The sequence below is a fragment of the Suricata suricatta genome, chromosome 4 (genome assembly GCF_006229205.1).
Source record: "Suricata suricatta isolate VVHF042 chromosome 4, meerkat_22Aug2017_6uvM2_HiC, whole genome shotgun sequence".
In the NCBI taxonomy this organism is placed as follows: domain Eukaryota; kingdom Metazoa; phylum Chordata; class Mammalia; order Carnivora; family Herpestidae; genus Suricata; species Suricata suricatta.
The window spans coordinates 86,902,072-86,922,830 of NC_043703.1; the positions used below are offsets into that span (position 1 = coordinate 86,902,072).

General features: G+C 43.5%; 2 protein-coding genes across 4 annotated transcripts in view; both read left to right on the forward strand.

The window, feature by feature from the left end:
- Positions 1–5,109, forward strand: part of CHST10 (carbohydrate sulfotransferase 10) — a 31,110-nt gene extending 26,001 nt beyond the window's left edge. For all 3 annotated transcript variants that reach the window (XM_029937144.1, XM_029937147.1, XM_029937146.1), the window contains 2 exons: positions 1,486–1,591; positions 3,261–5,109. In XM_029937144.1, coding sequence (XP_029793004.1) covers positions 1,486–1,591; positions 3,261–3,798 — 644 coding nt within the window. In that variant the 3' untranslated portion in view covers positions 3,799–5,109. The remainder of the gene's footprint in view (positions 1–1,485; positions 1,592–3,260) is intronic.
- Positions 3,917–20,759, forward strand: part of LONRF2 (LON peptidase N-terminal domain and ring finger 2) — a 98,267-nt gene continuing 81,424 nt past the window's right edge. Inside the window, exons 1-5 of the mRNA XM_029938500.1 lie at positions 3,917–3,977; positions 7,189–7,217; positions 7,823–8,125; positions 13,057–13,129; positions 17,162–17,279. Of these exons, the coding sequence (XP_029794360.1) occupies positions 3,917–3,977; positions 7,189–7,217; positions 7,823–8,125; positions 13,057–13,129; positions 17,162–17,279 (584 nt within the window). The remainder of the gene's footprint in view (positions 3,978–7,188; positions 7,218–7,822; positions 8,126–13,056; positions 13,130–17,161; positions 17,280–20,759) is intronic.

Consider the following 20,759-nt stretch of genomic DNA (forward strand, 5'->3'; position numbering starts at 1 on the left):
TACCTTGAATTGGTCCAAGGTAAATATGGGCTCTGTGTCCTAAATTCAGCTTCAAAAGGAAGTCATTCCAGTTGACAGCAGTGGGAGTCCAGGACCACGAATCAGGCCTCAGAGCACTGTGGGAGGTGGCCCTGGGGTCTCTGTCCTCCAGCCCACACCTTCCGCTGTCCTCAGAGTTGCTGGTCATTTGGCCTTTTCATAGTTGTTTGAGGGAGAAAAGGGAGACACTTGCCTTATTTTATGGTGTTTAATTAGTGTGCTTCTTGAGTCATCAGAATGTTTGATTTTTGACATCAAAGAATAAGGTTACAAATCAAATTTAAAACAATAATTACACAAACATCTCATAGATCTGCCACCACCCGTGCAAAGCATCAGACTTTACAGAAGTAAACACCAGTTTACAAGGACAGGATAAAAATGGGGGCGGGTTTGCCAGGCCATAAGCTAGAGGATGGTTCTGGTGGCTGTCTTCAGGCGTCCCTAGAGACTGCACGGGGACAGGTACGGGAGCAGGTCCTGGTGTGGGTCCTCAGAGCTGGTTCTCTCACTGTCCCCTCAAGAGCAGGTGTTCATCTTGCTCCTTTTATGGTCACCCATAGCACTGCACATGGAGCTCTGGGCCAGCACCTACGTACTTGGAGAAGGTGTAAGTCAAACAGACAAGGCGGTGGCCACTGCTTAGATGGCCCAACAGAGATCCTTCCCTGCAGGACTCCAACACAAAGGTGCATGGGAAGGTTTGCAGAGGCTTGGCTAGAACCTTCATGGACAATGACGCTTTGTTTCCATTTGGCTAAATAGGGAAAAGAATGAAAAACCTACCCAGTCCACCATCCTGAGAACGGGGTGCACCCAAGGTTCTTGCCCTTCCTTCTTAGACAGTCCCTGTCGTCCTTGTCACCTCCTTTGGGTATATCATACTGCTCCCACAACAGTGGCCAGGTTTTCCTAGCACCAGTCGGCTTTGCCACTTGCTGGTCTGGGATGCAGTGAGGTTGCCTAGGAGCCACCTTGGCCTGGGGATGTGGGACAGGGAAAGCCAAGCCCGTTGGGAGTGACAGACCCCCCAGCAGGGCCACAGTCTGCACTATGTTTCACGGTCCCACTCCCTTGGCTTTTCCCCCCAGTTTCAGAGTAGAATGAGTATTGTTTGTTTTAGGAATTCTTTCTGCATACAGGGATCTTTTTTAAAGGTGAGATTTAACCAAATTTAGGTGTGCTGCCAGGGGTTGGTATAGGCAGTGTCCTTTCCACTTGTCCTCCCCGCCCCCCAACCTGTCGGTTTCCTCTAGTCGGCTTATAGATTACCAGAAGCTTTCTTCACTCTCGCCTCCTTGCAGAGGCAGTTGGAATTCAAAGACCTAAACTGAGATTTAGGAGGTGGGCTTGCGGGTAACACTGGGCCCGAGTTAAGAAACTGAGCAGCCTCCTTTATAGGTAGCACTGAGGTGGTCAACCTGTTCTCCCTTGTTTCCTTACCAGGGGCCTTTCCTTCCATTGAGGAGATCCCTGAAAACGTGGTTCACGACCACGAGAAGAACGGCCTCCCTCGTCTCTCTTCCTTCAGCGATGCAGAAATTCAGAAGCGGTAGGAGAGGTTCCTAAGGGGAGGGGAATTTTGGCAAAATCCAAGGCCCAGTTCCGTCCTTGCCATGCGTCTCTCATTGCTCTGAGGACTACTCGGGCCTTTTGATTTACTTGGGCTAGAGGCTGCCAAGCATATGCTCAGGGTTCAGTGCATTTAAATTCACAAACCTTTTGAGAATTTCAACAATGTTTCCTCCACCCTTACCTTCCTGCGGCCCATTGAAACAAAGGTTAGACAATTTTCTTAGTAGAAATGAGTAGTTGTCTTTTTTCTGCTTCAGTTCTGTTAAGTTTTATGGATTCCTTACTGAGTATGACCTTTATATCACAGGAAAGAGATTTGGATTACAGGAGATCCCCACTTAATTTTTCATTTTCTTCCAAAGGTGTTACACCTGCTTCTGTCGTAGCTGCCTGAAGGAGAGGGGTGGGGGCTGGACCTGACGTGGCAGAGAGAGACAGACCTCCCTGACCACAGCAAGGATGGAGACTAGGCATTTTAAAACTCACTTAGCTAGTAAATTGAAATTTTCTTTTTAGGGGTACCTGGGTAGCTTGGTCGGTTAAGTGTCCCAACTTCAGTTCAGGTCATGATCTCATGGTTCGTGAGTTCGAGCCTGGAGCCTGCTTTGGATTCTGTGTCTCCCTCTTTTCCTCTGTCTCTTCCCCGCTTGTGCTCTTTCTCAAAAGTAAATAAACATTAAAAAAAAATTTTTTTAAGAAAATTTCTTTTTATTAGCTAGGAAATGACCATTAGAACAAGGCTTAAAAGGAATCAGAATGCATAAGCAACAAATAAATATCAGGGCATCAAATGAACTCTGACCTCCCTTACTTTTCAGCCACTTGATTTTCATTGCTTCTGGCATTGTCTGGTCTTCCCAGTTTGCACGAAACCTGTAGAATGCAGGTGTTCAATGCCAGAGCAGCCTCCTGGGTAAGGGCGTCCTGCTGTTCACCTAAGCACTGATCTCATGAGAGCACGTGTGAGAGAAGTTGAGTTCAGGTGTGCAGAGCACTGAGCGCAGTTTCTGGTGTGAAGCCCTATCATTACAGCAGTGGCCGATGTCATCATTGTTCTGTCAGCACCATTACAGGCCCACCACGCTGTTGCCACTGCGCCACCCCCGTCACGACTGGCAGCTCCCCTGGCCGCCTTCCTGCCAGCTGGAGCCTGAACCCCGCTCCCTACTTCTCCTACCTGCCCCTGCTCTGGCTTGTCTGTCTCCTGGCCGTTGTGAATGGACTCTACAGATGGGCCCTAAATAACTTCCTCTAGCCTCCGCTGCTCTGCCTCAGGGTTCCTGGCCTTATCAGTTCTCTGCCCAACAGCAGGACCTTTAAATGTTCTTGGAGTTTTGAAATAGGCAAGGATCTCTTCAGATAAATAGATGCCTTCACAGTGAGCCTCTCGGATGAGGGGTCCTGTGGCCCGGGACAGTTACGGTTTCTGAGTTCCCACTTCCTCACTGTAAGGTGGGTCAGTAACAAGATCTGCTTCAGAGGTGGCTGAGTGGATTCAGAAATGCATGTAACTTGCTGCTCCCAGGGGTGTGTGTTCTAGACATGGTGGCGGCGGCCACAGCAGGCACGCTGCCCCTTTCCACCTCGTCCTGGTTAACAGCACAGCCTTGGCCTAATTGCTTGTTTATCTTCATTTGCTTCCTTAGCTTGAAAACATACTTCAAGTTCTTTATCGTAAGAGATCCCTTCGAAAGGCTGATTTCGGCATTTAAGGATAAGTTTGTTCACAATCCCCGCTTTGAGCCTTGGTACAGGCATGAGATTGCCCCTGGCATCATTAGGAAGTACAGGAGGAACCGAACAGAGACCAGGGGCATCCAGTTTGAAGATTTTGTACGTTACCTGGGTGATCCAAACCACAGATGGCTGGACCTTCAGTTTGGGGACCACATCATTCACTGGGTGACATATGTTGAACTCTGTGCACCCTGTGAGATAAAGTACAGTGTGATTGGTCACCACGAGACCCTGGAGGACGATGCCCCGTACATCCTAAAAGAAGCTGGCATAGACCACCTGGTGTCTTACCCCACCATCCCTCCGGGCATCACCGTCTATAATAGAACCAAGGTGGAGCGCTACTTTCTGGGCATCAGCAAACGAGACATCCGGCGCCTGTATGCACGTTTTGAAGGGGACTTTAAGCTCTTTGGGTACCAGAAACCAGACTTTTTGCTAAACTAATGTGTAGAACTGTGAATTCAAGTATCTTTGTTAGACCAGAGGCTAACCAGGTGGGAGATGTGAGCACAGAAATTACACGCCCTCCATCCCGTTCCTATTGGAGACGCTGCAGGCCCCCATGGACCTGTGCATGCCTCGGCTGATGAAGCTGGACCCTGACCATTACACTTCGTTTGGACGTAAGGTGCACTGAGGGCCCTGGCAGCTCCCGCCTTGGTCCCCTCCCCTACCAATGCCATGAGGCCTTTGCTCTCCTCAGAAGCGGGAAAGGGACTAAACATTTGTAGTCTGACGGTCTGGGAAGGAAAATTACATGGTGGAGGAGTCATTTCCTTCTGTTGTCAGCGAGGCAGACACACAGCTCCCTGGAGTGGGGGGAGGGCCCGCCTGTCACTGGAAGTTTGTAAGACTAGCACCCAGCACTTTTAGGAGAGATGGAGAAGCTAATGGTCTGCAAAAATCACATGGAGCTAATACAGGATCAGATATGAGAAATAAAATTAAACCTCTGGCTTTCATCTTGGCGCTGCTACAATCACAGGCAAACCATTCTTTCCGTGACTATTTGTTCTGTGAAATTCAGAGGTGACCCGAGGGTACTTTTTAGCGGTCATCTCTCCAAAATCTATGCCTAAGCACTTCTAGTCTGTATTTCTGAACTGCCTGCCAAACACTTGTCTCACTCAGCCTAAGAGATACAACTTTGGAAAGTGAGGGGACTGTACGTTCTTTCCATCTGAGAAAGGGAACACCTTTGGGGGCCCCATGGGGCACGTAGCATCAGGAAAGCGAGGGCTGATTGGGTTCTGGCACTCCAGCTGCTGTGGATTTGAGCACATCCCGCCTCCTTGTCCCATCCGGAAGGACAACACCCATCTCTAGGGCCCTCCCCTGCGACCAGAGGCAAGTGTGGGCAACCCAGCACTGCAGAATCAGTGCAGTTTACATGTTGCCATTTCCTGTCATCTCTGCAAAATACCACTGGACCCATTTCTGATAAGGCCATCATCCTGGACTGTACATTGGATAGTCAAGTTCACCAGCAATAAATTCCTGGGCCCAGGCAGCCTTCAGTAAGGCATCTTCTAGGCACAGAGGAGCAAGCCACAGCCACTGTTTCAGATGCTGCCTGACAGGGAGGGCTCTTGAGATTCAGAATCATTTCCCTGTGAAAAGTCCTAAGTGCCCAACTCTGCACAGTGCCCAGGAACCCTGCTTTTCCTCCAGACAGCCTCAACTTCCCCTCTCGCAGAATGGCTTCCTGAGTTTGTAAATGTGAAAATAAAAATAAAAAATATGTGCCAAACCTGACATGTACTGTGTTTCCAGGGAAGGTGCTCCATGGCCACGCATGGTCCTTGAGGCCTGGTGACAGTGATGGGCAGCTCAGGCCTGCTTAGATGGCTGCTGGGGACAGGACTGTGGAAGGGAAGCAAGGCTAAAGTGTGACCGTTGGCAACACTGGCGACAGGCAGTGTGGTAGCCCTTCATCCTCCACTGAAATACAAAGGATTTAACAGGGATAATTTTTCTGTAAAGTTTTAGCAAAGTCTTGTTAAAGTCATTTCATACCTAATAAGCTCATTACTTCTTTTCTAGTTGAAACATTATAGTGTAAATAATAATGTGAATTTAAGGTCTTAAAGTTAGTCCTAAGTTAAAAACATACCATTTCTTTTCTGAAACAGAAGGTTGGACACCTGGGTGCCATCCCCCACTTCTGGCATTTAGATTTAGGTCATTTTTCTCTAGCATTTGGTTCATTTTCCTAACATATTTTGGAAGCAAGTGGAGATAGTTTCCACAGCATCTCCTGAGTATTTAGCAGTGTGTCCCAAAACCTGCGCTCCCACAACCACCCCTACCCTCCAGGGCTATTGACCCTGCAGGACCTCACGCCCCCCGCCCTTCTCCCTTCTCCCCACAGAGGTCATCTGACATCCCCTCACCTCCAGAGCCCACTGCCTCCCCTTCCAGACCTAGAGCTAGTGTCCATGCCCCTGTCTCCTGAAGCCGTTTTCCCTACACTGCTGCTCAGAGGCATCCTGGAGCAAAACCTGGCTGCACCCTTCCTGGCAGCACCCCACTGTTGCTCAGGACCTCCATCCTCAGAAGTGACCCTGACCCATCACTACTGTGTGGGCGGGGGCGGGGTTAGGTGCCCACGTGGGGTGGGGCTGGGCAGGGCCACTTGCTTGTGGGGCAGGGCCAAGCCCAAGTCTTGCCACCACCACCCTGGGAGTATGTCCTTTGCCTCCCACTGAGGAAGAGATGGACTGTCATAAAGCAGCCCCTGGGAAATGCCTAGGTGAGAACACAGAAGTGACTAAGCCTGGAGTTAAACAAGAAGCCACTGTGCCTCCCAGAGTGGTCTTAAGACAGGGAGGGCATTTCCTAAATTTAAACGTTTAACCATAGTAGGTTAACTTAATAGGCTTCTGTCTTAAATTACTTTCTTATTAGAGTTCTCTTCTCACACATTTTAGTTTTATTGGTCTTAGCCCTGAAAACCATTGCAGTGATGTATCTAGAGTCGAGATGAAATTTGATTTTCATAGTGGCTAACTGCATAGAAATCCCGCAAGTCTCCACATACAAGGGACTCAGACAGCCTGTAACTCAAGAGAGACCAGAGAGGGATCCCAGCAGGTTCTCTGGGATGTTGGTCTCCCATCTCCCACATTGCACACCTCACCCTAACCACACCGCTTTCCCCCTCTAAACCCCAGCATGGCCTGTTCAGCCGGAATCTTCCGAAGCAGGAAATAGCAGAAACCTGAATTAGAAGAGGGGAATAATAAAGAAGGCAGGTGTGTGAGAGGAAGCAGGCCTTGCCACCTACTGGATGAAATCTAAGCTGTTCAAAGTACATTTTCCAAGCCCCGCACCAGGGCTCTGGGGTTCCAGAGCTGAACCCAGAACAGTAGCCTCTCAAAAGAGGAGAGGCATGGGAAGCGCTGGAACAGGGCTGCATAGGCCGCCCATGGAAGTGCGGATGGTGTCGAGTGGATGTGGCAGGTGCGTGGGGAGGATCTGGGAGGGATGGGGAGCAGGGATTCTATTTTTGCTTCCTTGCCCCAAGACCAGCACCTGTCAGCAGTGGTTCTCCGGTAGCCAAGGCTTGGATGAGGACTTCACATCCACATCTTTATTTTCCTCAAGGTTGAGGCTCTTTGTTTACCTGACAAACCTTAACGGGCCTTTGCTCCAGGCCTTTTACAATCTTATTTCCTATTGTCTCGAATCTTTAAACACTCAGGTTTTGTAACCGAACAGGTGACACTTTTACTCAGTATGGCACCACAGCGTGACCTGAATCTCGGTCCTTCCACTTTTTTCTTTTTTTCTTTTCTTGGCATTCAGCCCTTAAACTATTCTCATGTATTTTAGGTTTATGTAACTGTAACCCCAACATCAAGGTATCAGTTTCTTTATTAGATAGGATAACACTAGCTGTTGTAACAAATAAACAAGACTTCAGTGACTTCAGACAATAAAATGATTTTTCTTACATAACAACCCAACAGTCTGTTCCTTATAGATAGAGATTTTTTCCATATTACGGTTCCATCATTTCCAGAGTCTTGTTCTCTGCTTCTAGGGGAGGGGTAAAGAGCAAGGTGGAGCACTAGTTGTAGAATTGAGACATGTCCCCTGCTTATTCCTGGCTTAATAGATATTTCCTGGTGAAAACAAATTTGTGGTGGATGTTGACAAATTGGTATTAATAACCCCTATAACTGTAGTGCTTTACCATTTACAAAGCACTTTAATGTAAATGATGACACCAAGTAGGCCTAAAAGGTTTATTGTCTCTATGTCATACAGGGAGAAACGGACTTAGAGAAGTTAACTTGTGCAAGATTATACACCTAGAAATCCGGGCAGACCCTGTGTGTAACGAGCTTGGAGGTTGTCACTCCTGTCATTACAACAAAATGAAACAAAACGAAATAAAGCAAAACAAAAAATTGGGGGAAAAAAAAACAATCCTAAAAGTAATGCCTTTCCTTGCACTCCTCAGAGAATTGAGATTGCAAGACAAGCTGTTCTGAAATCTGGAGAAGAGGGTGAATACAGAGATTCCCAGCTGAGAGCTGCTTACCTGGAGTGGAAGCTGTTAGAGCCGTCAGCTGGTGGGACCACTCAGATGGTGACTTTGACAGGTTACTGGGGGCTGAGTGTGGGCTGGTTTGAGAATCACAAACTCCTGGAAGCTGCGTTCACGGGGTTTTCCGGATTTTCAAGGGTTTTACAGGAACCCCACCAGTTTCTTATGGTGAAGAGTCAAGACACATCTGCTGGTTCTGGCAAGTGGAGGAGAAAGGTAACCATTTTGAGATATGCCCAGAACATTCTCCATAAGAAAGGACTTTCCAGGGGAAAAGACTGTACCAGAGGCTTGTCCCACATGGGAGAGGAACATTTACCCAATTCCAGGCCCTCAAGCCTTCTTATCTTTACCCCAGGGGTAAAAAAAAAAATAGTAATAATACTAAGAATCCCATGATCCAAAGACACAGGCCTGGGTGGCTCAGTTGTTTAAGCGTCCGGCTTCAGCTCTGGTCATGATTTCATGGTTCGTGGGTTTGAGCCTCATGTTGGGCTCTGTGCTGACAGCTCAGAAGCCTGAAGCCTGCTTCAGATTCTATGTCGCCCTCTTGCTCTGTCCCTGCCCCACTTGCTCTCTCTCTCTCTCTCTCTCTCTCTCAAAAACAGACATAAAAATTGTAAAAAAAAAATTATACTTCCCCACACACACTTTGCCACCACATCAACAGGTATTAAATACAATTGACATACAATTGAAAAAGCAGAAAGAGCAAGATGCAGACTCCTTTCAAGGAGAAATTCTTTTTTTTTTAATGTTTTCTATTTATTTTTGAAAGACAGAGAGAGATAGTGTGAGCAGGGGAGGGTCAGAGAGAGAGGGAAATACAGAATCTGAATCAGGCTCCAGGCTCTGAGCTATCTGTCAGCACAGAGCCCAACATGGGGCTCAAACCTACAAACCACAAGATCATAACCTGAGCCAAAACCAGACACTTAACCGACTGAGCCACCCAGGCACCCCTCAAGGAGAAGTTCTTAGGGAAGCCCCAAAACAGCAGAGGATGCAGAAGTAAGGACAGTAGAGGGAGCTGAAGGCTTTGGCTCCTACAGTTACAACAAACATTAAATGCAGCCCCAACTCCTACCCAGATAACATAAATCCTCACACTAGAAGCCTTTTACCTCAGGTCTAATTACCTGATAGCATTATGTCCAAATTTTAACAAAAAATTGCAAGCCATGCTAAAAGATAAGAAAAAACCCCCACAAACTGAAGGGCATCAGAACCAGATTCAAATATGACACAAATGTTGGAATTTTCAAACAAGGAATTTAAAATGACTAATTAATATGTTGAGTACTCTAATGAAAACAGGGGACACTGTGAACAAGTGGAAGGGTAATGTAAGCTGAGAGATGGAGAAGAAAAATCCAACGAAAATGCTGGAAATCCACAACAACGTAACCAAGAATGCCTTTGGAGAACTAATCAGTAGACTGGGCATTACATATGAAGCAGTGTGGTGCTATTTGAAGGTGAACTTAAAAGTGGATTTAGATTAGTTGTACATGTACATGCAAACTCGAGGGCAACTGCTAACCAATATAAAAAGGAAATATAATTGATAATCTAAGAGGAGAGATAAAATGGAATCATATAAAATGTTCTAAACCAGAGAAAGCAAATAAAAGAACAAGTATAGTGAATAGGAAGGTTATAAACAAGACACTAACAGAATTAGATCAACAATAACTTTAAATGTGAATGGTCAAAATACATGAATTAAGAGACAGAGATGGGCACAGTGGATAACACTGTATGTGTTAAACAACAACCCATTTAGAATATAAAGGTCATATAACTAGTGAGTAGCAGAACCAAGGAAACCCTTACTCCTTAGCTTCAGTCTGTTCCTCCTCCCCTCACAGCGCACACTATCCATGAATTACAGAGCCAAGTACAGCGTCTAGGCAAAACAGCTTTATCACAGCTCGAACATGTCTCTAACGTGGATAAACTAGGCCATCATTCTCCTGCTGGTCTTTGAGGGCTTGCAGTGTTTGCCAACAGAATATTGGATTAAATAAAGCTAAATCCTGATCACCCTGTAAGGAAGCATTAGGTTATCTGTTGTAAAGAATTTTTTTTAAAGTTGTTAACTAATGTCTACACCCAACATGGGGCTTGAATTTACAACCCCACGATGGAGTCATCACATGTTCCCCTGACTGAGCGAGCCAGGCACCCCAGAAAGAGTTTTTTAAATAGATATACACCTCCTTATATTTTTTGCTCTCCTTCACCCTACCTCTCCTCCCCCAACCTGAGACCATGTGATGTGACCTTCAAGGGCTTTCAGATATGACAATTTCCTTTTTTTTTTTTTAAGAGAAAGTGCAAACATGGGAGGACAGACAGGAGAGAGAGAGAGAGAGAGAGAGAGAATTTTAAGCAGACCCCACACTCAGCCCAGAGCCCAATGTGGGACTCTGTCCCATGACTCTGGAATCATGACCTGGGCTGAAACCAAGAGTTAGTAGAGACTGAAGCTGTCTATACCCCACCCCATTGCAAAGATCCATGAACAACTTTTCTACTTCCCACCTGCCCTGACCCATAGCTTGAAGGGAGAGATACTAAATAAAGAACACACACTCACACACACACACACACACACACACACAAATTTGCCAATTTCTAAATGTATGTCAAGTTCAAGTTCTGCATTGGGTGAGTTCCAAAGCCACTTTGGGTGAGCTTGAGATCCTCTTTGAGTAAACATGAGCCCTGCTTCTCTCTCCCTCTCTCCCTCCGTCTCCCTCTCCACTCCATACTCACTTGTACTCTCTCTCCCTTAAAAAACAAACATGAGAGATCCTCATCTGGAGCCAGGCAAGTTGTCTCTGTTCCACCTTAAGATCTAGAGGTCCATCCAGATGCCCAGATAAACTCCTTTATGGCCAGAAGCGTTAAGAAAGAGAGGCAGGTAACACTTCCAAGATGAACCAGAGAGTGCTGGGTACAGGCAGGGCAGAAGAAAGGAATTAGGGCCTGCTGTCTCAACATTGTTCCTGGCAATAGCATTGGGCTGTATCACAGAGGTTAGAGCAGTGTTTTGTGGCTGGATGAGAATACTTATTAATAAATCACTGTTGCTTTGAAGTCTTCACAGAAAACTCTGAAAATCCAGGTGCTAAGGAAGGAGTATTTCTTTTGCTTTCTTTCTACAGTCCCTTATGTGCGAAATAGATTTGGAGCACCTGCTTCACAAATCCTTTGGTTTGTATCAAACAAGAGCTACATTTTCTAAATTCATAATTATGAGTCATGTCCCTGCGTGAATAAGTATATTTATATTCCAATAACAGGCCATGATGTTGACCCTGGGATACAGAGTCAACATAAGCCTAGAATTCCCATCAGGAACCTCTTGATCTTCCAGCCAGGACTCGCAGCTCTATGGCTGAGCCCCTGACTTCTTGTTGCTCAGACCCTGACCTGAGCTCTGCACCCTGTATTTTTCAGAATGCCAAACCCAATGATTCATTCTCAGCCTTCATACCTGGGTTAGAGATGGGAATAATGAAGTAGCATTAGCCACTGTTCGTGGCCCCCCCCTTCTTCCACTGTAGACCTTGCTGCTTTCCCTGGGGCTCTGTACTACCCACCATACTCAACTTGAATCACCCCCGCCCCCAGGCAGAATCCTAGCTGATGTACCCTAAACGGTGTTCTTTTGCCACAGAAGTTTTGGCATGAGTGATTTAAGCTAGCATGCCAAAAATAAATTCCTAAGGTCAATAACTCAATAACCATGAAGTTTAATTATCAGAATATTTTTTTAAGGATACAATCTTCATGAAGCTAGAGGTGATAAGTTTTCTTTTTTAATTTGGGGTTTTTGTATTTCAGCATGAGTTATGATTTATTAGCCATCAGTTTTACCTATTTTAAGCCCACAGTTTGATAATTTTTAATAAATGAAGGTAGTTATGCAATTATTACTACAATCTGGTTTTGAAACACATCCATCACCCAAAGAGATCCTGCATGCCTATTTGAGATCTATCCCTGTGCCCACCTTCATCCCAAGCAACCACTCACCTTTCTGTCTCTATTGCCCTTTCCAGAAAATTTCCATAAATGGAATCATATGATGCATAAATTCCTGAGTCTGGCTTCTTTCCTTTAGCATAGCCTTTCAGGTTCATCCATATTGTCACATGTCTCAATATTTAGTCCCTTTTTAATGCTGAGTGGTATTCCATCCTATGGAAATGCCACATGTTGTTTATTCACCATTTCATTGATATTTGGATTGTTTAAAACATTTCACTCTTATAAAAAAAAAGGCTTTAAAATGTTAATAAATATGAACATTTGCATATAAGACTTTGTGTAGATATGTTTTCATTTCTCTTGGGTATATCCCTAAGCATGGAATTACTGGCCATAGATAGTTTTCATTAGTCAATAGGTTGGTTGTTTTGCTTTGGTTTGTTTTTGTTTTGTTTAAAAACAAAAAAACCCCAATGTTATGACTTTAGGGAAGTATTTAAAGGGCAAAAAAAACCTAGTACCAACTCCTATGTTACGTAGAAAATAAAACTAAAGAACTAGTCATAAGCATATTGCTCAGAGAAATTATGTGAAAACCAGAAGGATAATAATAAAAATAGCAGTGGGACATTCTCTAGTCTCCAGTGAGTCAGTAGATATTAGACAAAATGCAGAGGACTCCTAGCCCAGGGACCTCCCCATAGAAAGGTGTGGTTACCTCTGCCTATTCCAGGAAGGCTGGGAAACCCCAGGACCTCTAATTTCTATAACAGAAAGAAGTGACAACCCATTTCCTTCTCCCCCAATATATATGCATGAAGCCTCGCGATTAGCTGATTTACTGATGTCTCACAACTTTAGCATTCCCACTGATAGTATCTCTTGCTGATCTTAAAAATTGCCAAATATGGGAACACACAAAATTTTGGATATATTGAAAGGGATTCCTTTAGAAGGAAAATGTTAAGGGCCTCTGATCTGCATGAGATTATGTACACTTTCAAGTATAAGAAGATGAACAGGAAAATTTATGTGAGAATAACCGTTTCACAGTTGGGAACGTAAAGAAGAGCTGCACAAATTAAGGGGGCCTTAGGGCCACCCTTTATTCACTGGTTGTCTTTCAGTGACTTTTTTTCTTCTAGCATTGTTTCACCGTCTTCCTCCAGGGGGCGCTGTTTCCCAGTCTTGCACCTGCTAAACCTAGGTTCCCTTCATGTAAGCAGGAGAGTTCACTAAGATATTCTAAGTAGCTACAGTGATGACAGTAGAAAATACTAATGCACAGAAATTAGGCTCAGGATGCTCACGGTTTTTCTCTGCAAAAGAGCATGTAGAGAATAGGAGATCAAACAGTCTACAAGAGGGATCACTGAAAATCTCTGAGCCATGGAAATAGAAATTCTGCCTTTTTCATTAAATGGTAAGCTCTAAAAACAAACAGTGGAAAGCTTCCCTTCTGGGGAGGTAATTCTTAGTACCAGCTGCTAAAGTGTGCAGAGATTTTGTTGTTATTGTTGAGGATGGTGGTACTGGTGAGTTTTAAATCTGGGACCCCTTGATTTGGTCTTCATATGATTTCACCATGATTTCCCCCTGCTTGTCCCACTTATAGTTGGAGCAAATCAAGCTAACTCTATGTCTTGTTCTGAAAGGAATGGGGACCTACTGTGGGACCAGAGCAGCTGTTCTGCTTGTGAAGGTCTGTCTTCACCTGCAGCGAAGAAATTGGCAGTCTATGCCAGAGACCTCAGCCTGCCTCTGCCTGGACTCTCAAGGCTTTGGTGTGTGTTTCAGAAAAAAAATCTTTCCCCTGCCTACAAAACATCTACAAAACCCAGGTAACTAAAACCAAACAGTGGTTAGACACGTAGCAGTTTTTCTACTCCACAAGTGCTCAACCCTACAGGTTAATTAATTATTCTACAGAAAGACTTTCCCGTTAACAAGAGCCCAGCAAACAGAAAAATTAAGACAGGCAGTAAAAGCTTTCTCTGTGAATGTTTTTGTATGCATGTGTGTGTGTGTGTGCCCATCTGTCCCCATCTACACATATCTGTGTATCCGTATCTCTGGGTAATTGAGGTTCATTTCGGTGAGCCTACAGCTTCCATTCTTGGCAAACATATGCAATGTATGCTCTACTTTCATGGGCTCACTGAGGTTTTCCTTCTTTAAAAGCATTGTGCTCCATATGTTGACTGGTGTTTTGCTTCCCCTGTTAGCATGTACACACTTCATTGACAACCTTCAAACTTTATCACCTGAGATACACAACACCCTGTTGATTTTGCCTTCCCGGTATTAATGGAAGGTGGCTTTAAAAAATAGAGGTGGCAACCCTCATGTGCGTGCAGTCACCTGGAGAGTCCTTGCTGGGAACAGTCCTTTAAAGCCCTGAGTAAAGAGCAGGGAGGTGTATAGTGAGGGAATCCAAGAAGTGGGTACAGGGCCCTTTCAGAAAGAGCTGTGAATGAAGATAATGCAGAATAGATATGATTGTTTTATGTCTTTAATTTCTTCTTAGCCTACTAGCTTGCTTTTTTTTTTTTTACCAGATGATTCTAGAGAATGGAAACCAATTACTAGGTGGTATATGAAACAGATAATAACTCCATTAACACTAAGAGCTGGTTTCTGCTTTTGGCAACAAGTTCCAAGCTTGAAGAATGAGTGATGGTCACTTTTTACAGAAATCCGCACCATCTCCTCCTGCTCAATGTACATCTGTGTCACAGATGGTTGGAATATTTCCCATAGTTTATTTTTATACTCTATGAATCCTATAAAGTCTGTGCCTGATTTTTTTAAATGGTTTTTTTTTTTGAGAGAGAGACAGACAGGATGCAAGTGTGGGAGGAGCAGAAAGAGAAGGAGACACAGAATCTGAAGCAGGCTGCAGGTTCTGAGCTGTCAGCACAGAGCCTGATGCAGGGCTAGAATTCAGAAACCATGAGATCATGACCTGAGCTGAAGTTGGATGCGTAACCGACTGAGCCACCCAGGCGCCCCTGTGCCTGATTTTTCTTAAAAAAGCCCATCTGCCAAGGGCCAGTATATAAATGCAGTGATGGGTGATGTTAAGTATGTTGACCACAACACCATCCTACAGGAATTCCTCATCCATCAGTCAGCTTTAATGCATAGAGAGTCCTACTCATATAGGCATGAGCATATTTTCTTAGTATAATTGTAGTGTAAGTAGGGTTGTGAAAATAAGGAACAAGCACACTCACTGCTCATCAAGGACTGCCATCAGAGTCTAGTGTGTAATACAGGGATTTCCATGTACAAAACAGCTCATTTTGCTTCTTCCCCTGTTTAGCATACGATTAACTGCTTCATCACTGTGTTCCTTAGTTTTTGTTCAGTAGGAATAGTAACACCAGCTGCTCTGCTGGGATGTGATGCAGGGGCAGGGGAGGGGCGGAGACATAGAATCAGAAGCAGGGTCCAGGTCCTGAACTGTCCGCACAGAGCCCGACATGGGGCTCAAACTCGAGTTAGATTACTAACTAAACACTAAAACTAACTCAAGTTTTGTGTGTAAGAGGTGATACAGGCTAAAAATACTTAAATTCAAAAAGACATTAGATGCTTTAGTAAATAATAAAGCTATAGAATTAAGAAAGTTTTTCAAATGTTCATTTATTTTTGAGAGAGAGACAGACTGTCAGTAAGGGAGGGGCAGTGAGAGAGGGAGACACAGAATCCAAAGCAGGCTCCAGGCCCTGAACTGTCAACACAGAGCCCAATGTGGGGCTCAAACTTAAGAACCAAGAGATCATGATCTGAGCCAAAGTCGGATGCTTAACTGACTGAACCACCCACGTGCCCCTAAAGCTGTAGAATTTTAAAATGAAAGTATTCTTCACTTTGAGGCTGATAAATGGACACCGGTAGGCTTTCCAAAATACTGTCAGCTCAGTGACCCTGTCAGAAACAGGAAGATGCATTGAACAGAGCATCCCACAATGCTCATCATCATTACCACCAAATAACCATCACTCTGGAATGTTCAACATATAATCCAAAGAGAGCTTATAATCTAGTGATAGGATCTATCTCCAAGAAATATGCACTCTAAAATCATTTAATAATGTCCTTTGAGTAAATGATAAAAATGTAAATTTAAGCAAATATATGTTTGGAGAAGTTGAACCCCTTATAGGAAGTAATCTTAGGGTGACTCTTTGAATGCCAGCACCGTAAGTCTGTAGTATGATGAGGTTAAGGTAGTGGAAATTAGAATAGATATAAAGAAGGACACCTGGATGGCTTAGTTGGTTAAGCGTCCAACTTCAGCTCAGGTCATGATCTTGTAGTCTGTGAGTTCGAGCCCCATATTGGGCTCTGTGTGGACAGCTAAGGACCTGGAGCCTGCTTTGGATTCTGTGTTTCCCTCTCATTCTCTCTTTTCCCCACTCATGCCTTTCTCTCTGTCTCTCAAAAATGAATAAATTAAAAAAAACTAATAGATATAAAGATTGGATCAAGAGGGCTGACAGCACATACACTTACCCCTCCTTCCCACTTCTTTCCTTTTTTTCTCTCCAACTTTCTTCTTGCCCAACTCCACAGGGAGCAGGTTAACTCCCCAGGGAGCAGGTTTTCCTCTGTCCTCTGAAATACTGGAGGCAGGGTACAGTGAACAAGAACAGCAGCTACTGACATTTGAACAAGGGAAAATTAATGATGAATGAGTCAATCAAGAAACATCAGTTACTTGGAAGAAAACAGCACAATCATGCAGAAACAAAATTCCCTAGCAATAACAGAAAAAATATATTTATACGAGAACAAATCAGTAGCAATGCCAGGAAAACAGTATCCACTGGTGAACATAAAATTTTGGTAATCTCTGAAAAACAGAAAAGAGATGGAATAAGATTAATGAAGCAAACAATATCCCCAAAGTACACTGAGAGAGAGAGTCCAGTGGCAAAAGGGTGGCCACTATTCTGGAGATGCTCAAGGTTTAGGAGTATCAGACTAGGGGAGCAGCAGGGGGACTAAGCAACCTGAAAAGTGATTGGTTGGGAAACTGTATTCAGAGCATCCTGGTAGCATTGCCTCTTGCCCAGCTTGTTCCTAGTTGGTGCAGCAGAGGTGCTAGTTCTCAGCTTGGAGCCGTGAGGCGCTGTGTGCCTTTGGGCTGAAGATTCTACACAATTCTTGGACCTAGACATGCCCAAGAGGAACAGGGACCCTCACACCCTGGAGATAAGCTACTGTCCACCTTTCACTCAGGGAGGAATCCTTCCTCTTGCCTTTCAAACACTGGAGGCAGGACTGCAAACAAGCACGCCTCTAGCAGGGACAACAAGAGCAAGGACGTGGCAGCAGGAATCTTCAAGTCAAACAATGGGTGAGCACGTAATAAATAAGCATCAGACCCATGGGGAATAAACAGCACTATGAAACAGGTGCATCAAGCCCCACAAAAAGAAGAACCTACATAAGAGGAAACATAATGAAGAGAGCAAACAGAATATGACAGCAGCAAGAAGTATGACTGCTAAATTTTTAATCCAATATTTGAAAGCAAGAATGATAATTTGTTTGTCTTTCTTTGTCTTATTTGAGCACAGAGGGATGCTAAGTTCATGAGTGAATTGGTCAGGTCCTCGTTATTTTCTGTGCCCTAGAACAGTTTCTGTAAGATGTGAGTTTTGTGTTGCCCAAAGATTTCAGAAGTTATACCTGTGGTTATTGGTCTGTACAATTTTCCACTTCACTTTTGGACAATTTTGATAATTTCTATAATCATAGGCTTATTTCACTTAATTTTTCAAATTTAATGAAATAAAGTAATATCGGTTTCTAATTTAAAAATCTTTTCTGTATCTATAGTTAAGCCCCCTTTAACTCTTGTTTTTCATTATGATCTTTCTGTTTTTCTTGGTTATACTTTTAAAAGTGTCTATTATATTGGTATTCTTGAATAATCTGCTTTTGATATATACTAATCAACTCTCTATTATCTGTTATATCAATATTTTGCTTTTTCTTTATGATTACTTCAGTTTACTTTCTTTAAACTTATCTTCCTGGGTTTTTCCCTACCTCTTTTGAGTGAATTTATTAATTTTTCAGCCTTTCTTTAAGGCTCTAATTTTTTTCTCTCTGTAGTTTTTGACTTGTAGGTCTTTTTGTTATTATTGTAGATTCCATTTTTTAAATGCCTTTTAACATAATGATGTATAATTACTAGAATTTCATATTTTGTTTTCTTGTTCAATACTTTCAATGACTCCCAATGTCATTAAAGTATGTCTAGTGAATCTGGACTCTAGGACAACAATTTTGAAATTTTTGTTGAGATTTCCTCTGTAGACAGGAAGTTGCCAAGTTCTTATGAATATGTATGTTTGGAAAGTATGTGCTTGCTTTTGTGAAATGAATTGTTTTTTATAATAGCTTCATTTTTTTTTGAGAGATAGAGAGAGACAGCACGAGCAGGGGAAGGTCAGAGAGAGAGGGAGACAAAGAATCCGAAGCAGGCTTCAGGCTCTGAGCTGTCAGCACACAGCCCGACGCGGGGCTCGAACCCACGAACCGTGAGATCATGACCTGAGCTGAAGTCAGACGCTTAACCAACTGAGCCACCCAGGCACCCTGATTGGTTTTTTTTGTTTTTGTTTTTGTTTTTTTAGAGAGAGAGAGAGAGACAGCACATGAGCTGGAGATAGGGGCGGAGGGAGTGAGAATCTTTAGCAGGCTCCATCCTCTGCACAGAGCCCAATGCAGTGCTGGATCTCAGGACCCTGCGATCATGACCTGAGCTGAAGTCAAAAGTCGGACACTCAGCTGACTGAGCCATCCAGGTGCCCCTTATAACAGCTTTATTAAGTCATATTTTGCATGCCATAAAATTCACCCATTTAAAGTTTCCAATTTAATAATTTTTAATATATACAATATATTTAGCATATTCATTTAGTAGATGTTTGTATCCATATTCAGAAAAGATAGTTGTCTAATCTTTTCTTGTCTTTGTGTGGCTTTTGTATCAGGATAATAATGCCATGACTAGAGTGAGTTGGATACCTATTGTCAAGTTTGCTGATCCTTTTCTTCTGTAGCTCATATACATTAGTAAGTTTTTCATTTAAATTATTGTATTTTCTATGCCAGAATGTCTATTTGTTTGTTTTATTTTCTAGTTTCTGGTATTCTTTATTTGGTGAAGCATTGTTCTAATACTTTCCTTTAGTTCTTTAGACATGGTTTTCTTTAGTTCTTTGAACATGGTTAAAACAGCAAATCTTTGTCTAGTAATCCAACATCTGAGATTACTCAGTGATATTTGCTATTGATTGCCTCCCCCCCCCGGTATGGGCCTTCTTTTCTTATTTCTATACATGTCTTATATAATTTTTTTTGACAACTGGAAATTGTAGATAACATAATGTGGTAATTCTGGAAATCAAGTTTTTGTTATTAGTATTTGTTCAATAACTTTTCTGAAATAGTTCTGTAGAGACTACTTTTTGTCATGTGTGGGCCCTGGAGTCTCTGCTTGGTTAGCTTAGTGATTAATTAGACTGAAAATTCATTAAATGCCTGGAACCAGTGAGTCTTGCAGCCTTCTCTGAGGTGCTTTTTGTGTGTTGGGGGTGTATCTTCAACACTTAGGTCGGCAACTGAAAACTCTGCCTTAGTTTTCCCTGCCCATTTTCACAGAACCTCAAGTTCTGCATGTGTGAGAGCTTACCACCTTCTCAGCTCTTTCCCGAGTGCTATGGTCTGAATGTTTGTATACTCCCCCCGACCCCAACCCTTGACCCAAATTCATGTGTTCTCGTTCCAATTCCCAATGTGATGGTATTAGTAGGTGGGGTTTTAGGAAGTACTTGAGTCATGAAGGTGAAACTATCTTGGATGGAACTAGTACCTTATAAAAGAGGTTCCAGAGAGATTCCTTGCCTTTGCACTATGTGAAGACATGGCTAGAAGATGCTGGTTACAACCTAGGGAGAGGGCCCTCGCCAGAAGGTAAACAGGTTGTCACCTTGATCTTAGATTTCCCTGCCTCCAGAAATGCAACCAATAAATGTCTCTTGTTCGTAAGCTACCTAGTCAGTGGTATTTTGTTCAGCAGCCTGAACAGAACAAGACACTGAGTATATGCACAGCCCTGGGTGTGTGCACAGCCTTATGCATAGGTGTAACCTTTTCAATTCTCAGGAATATATAGGAGCTTTTAAAAACCTTCCAGACATCTCATTCCTCAGATTTTACTGGTTAGTCTGTTGTTTTCTCCAAATGTTACACACCTCCTCAAGCAGTTGAGCACTTTCTTCTAAATGTTTTCTACAACCGCCCCTAGAAGGCAGGCTTTTCTGGGTGAGCAACAAGTCAAGTCAAGTCAAGACAGCTTTGCAAATGGAATCTGTCAGCCCTGTCAAATACTGAAAATTTTATGTGAATACGGGTTTAAAGGAACTCCAACCCAGTTCTACTTTCTCCAGTGGCTGGCAGATGTTGGGTTTCAGCATGACTGTGGACTGTTGTTTACAAAGTTGTTCTGGGACTGGTAAGAGGGGGAGTAGACCAAGTTAAAACACCAAAGAACTCATGGATCTTACTGAGATTCCAACATTTATCTTGAACAAATACATACTGGATTGCTGTAAAACCTTCCCAAAGCTCTAAAAAAAAAGTTTATTTTTAACAATTTTTGCTAGTTTTCTAATTGCTTTTATGGAGATAATTTTTGTAGGTGCCCTCATATCACCCTGTAATTAGCTGTTTAGTGGCTATGGGATCCGTAGTGATGGCCCCTAGTTAATTTCTGATGTTGATAATGTGTGTCTTCCTTCTTTTTATTGGTATCATTCTTGCT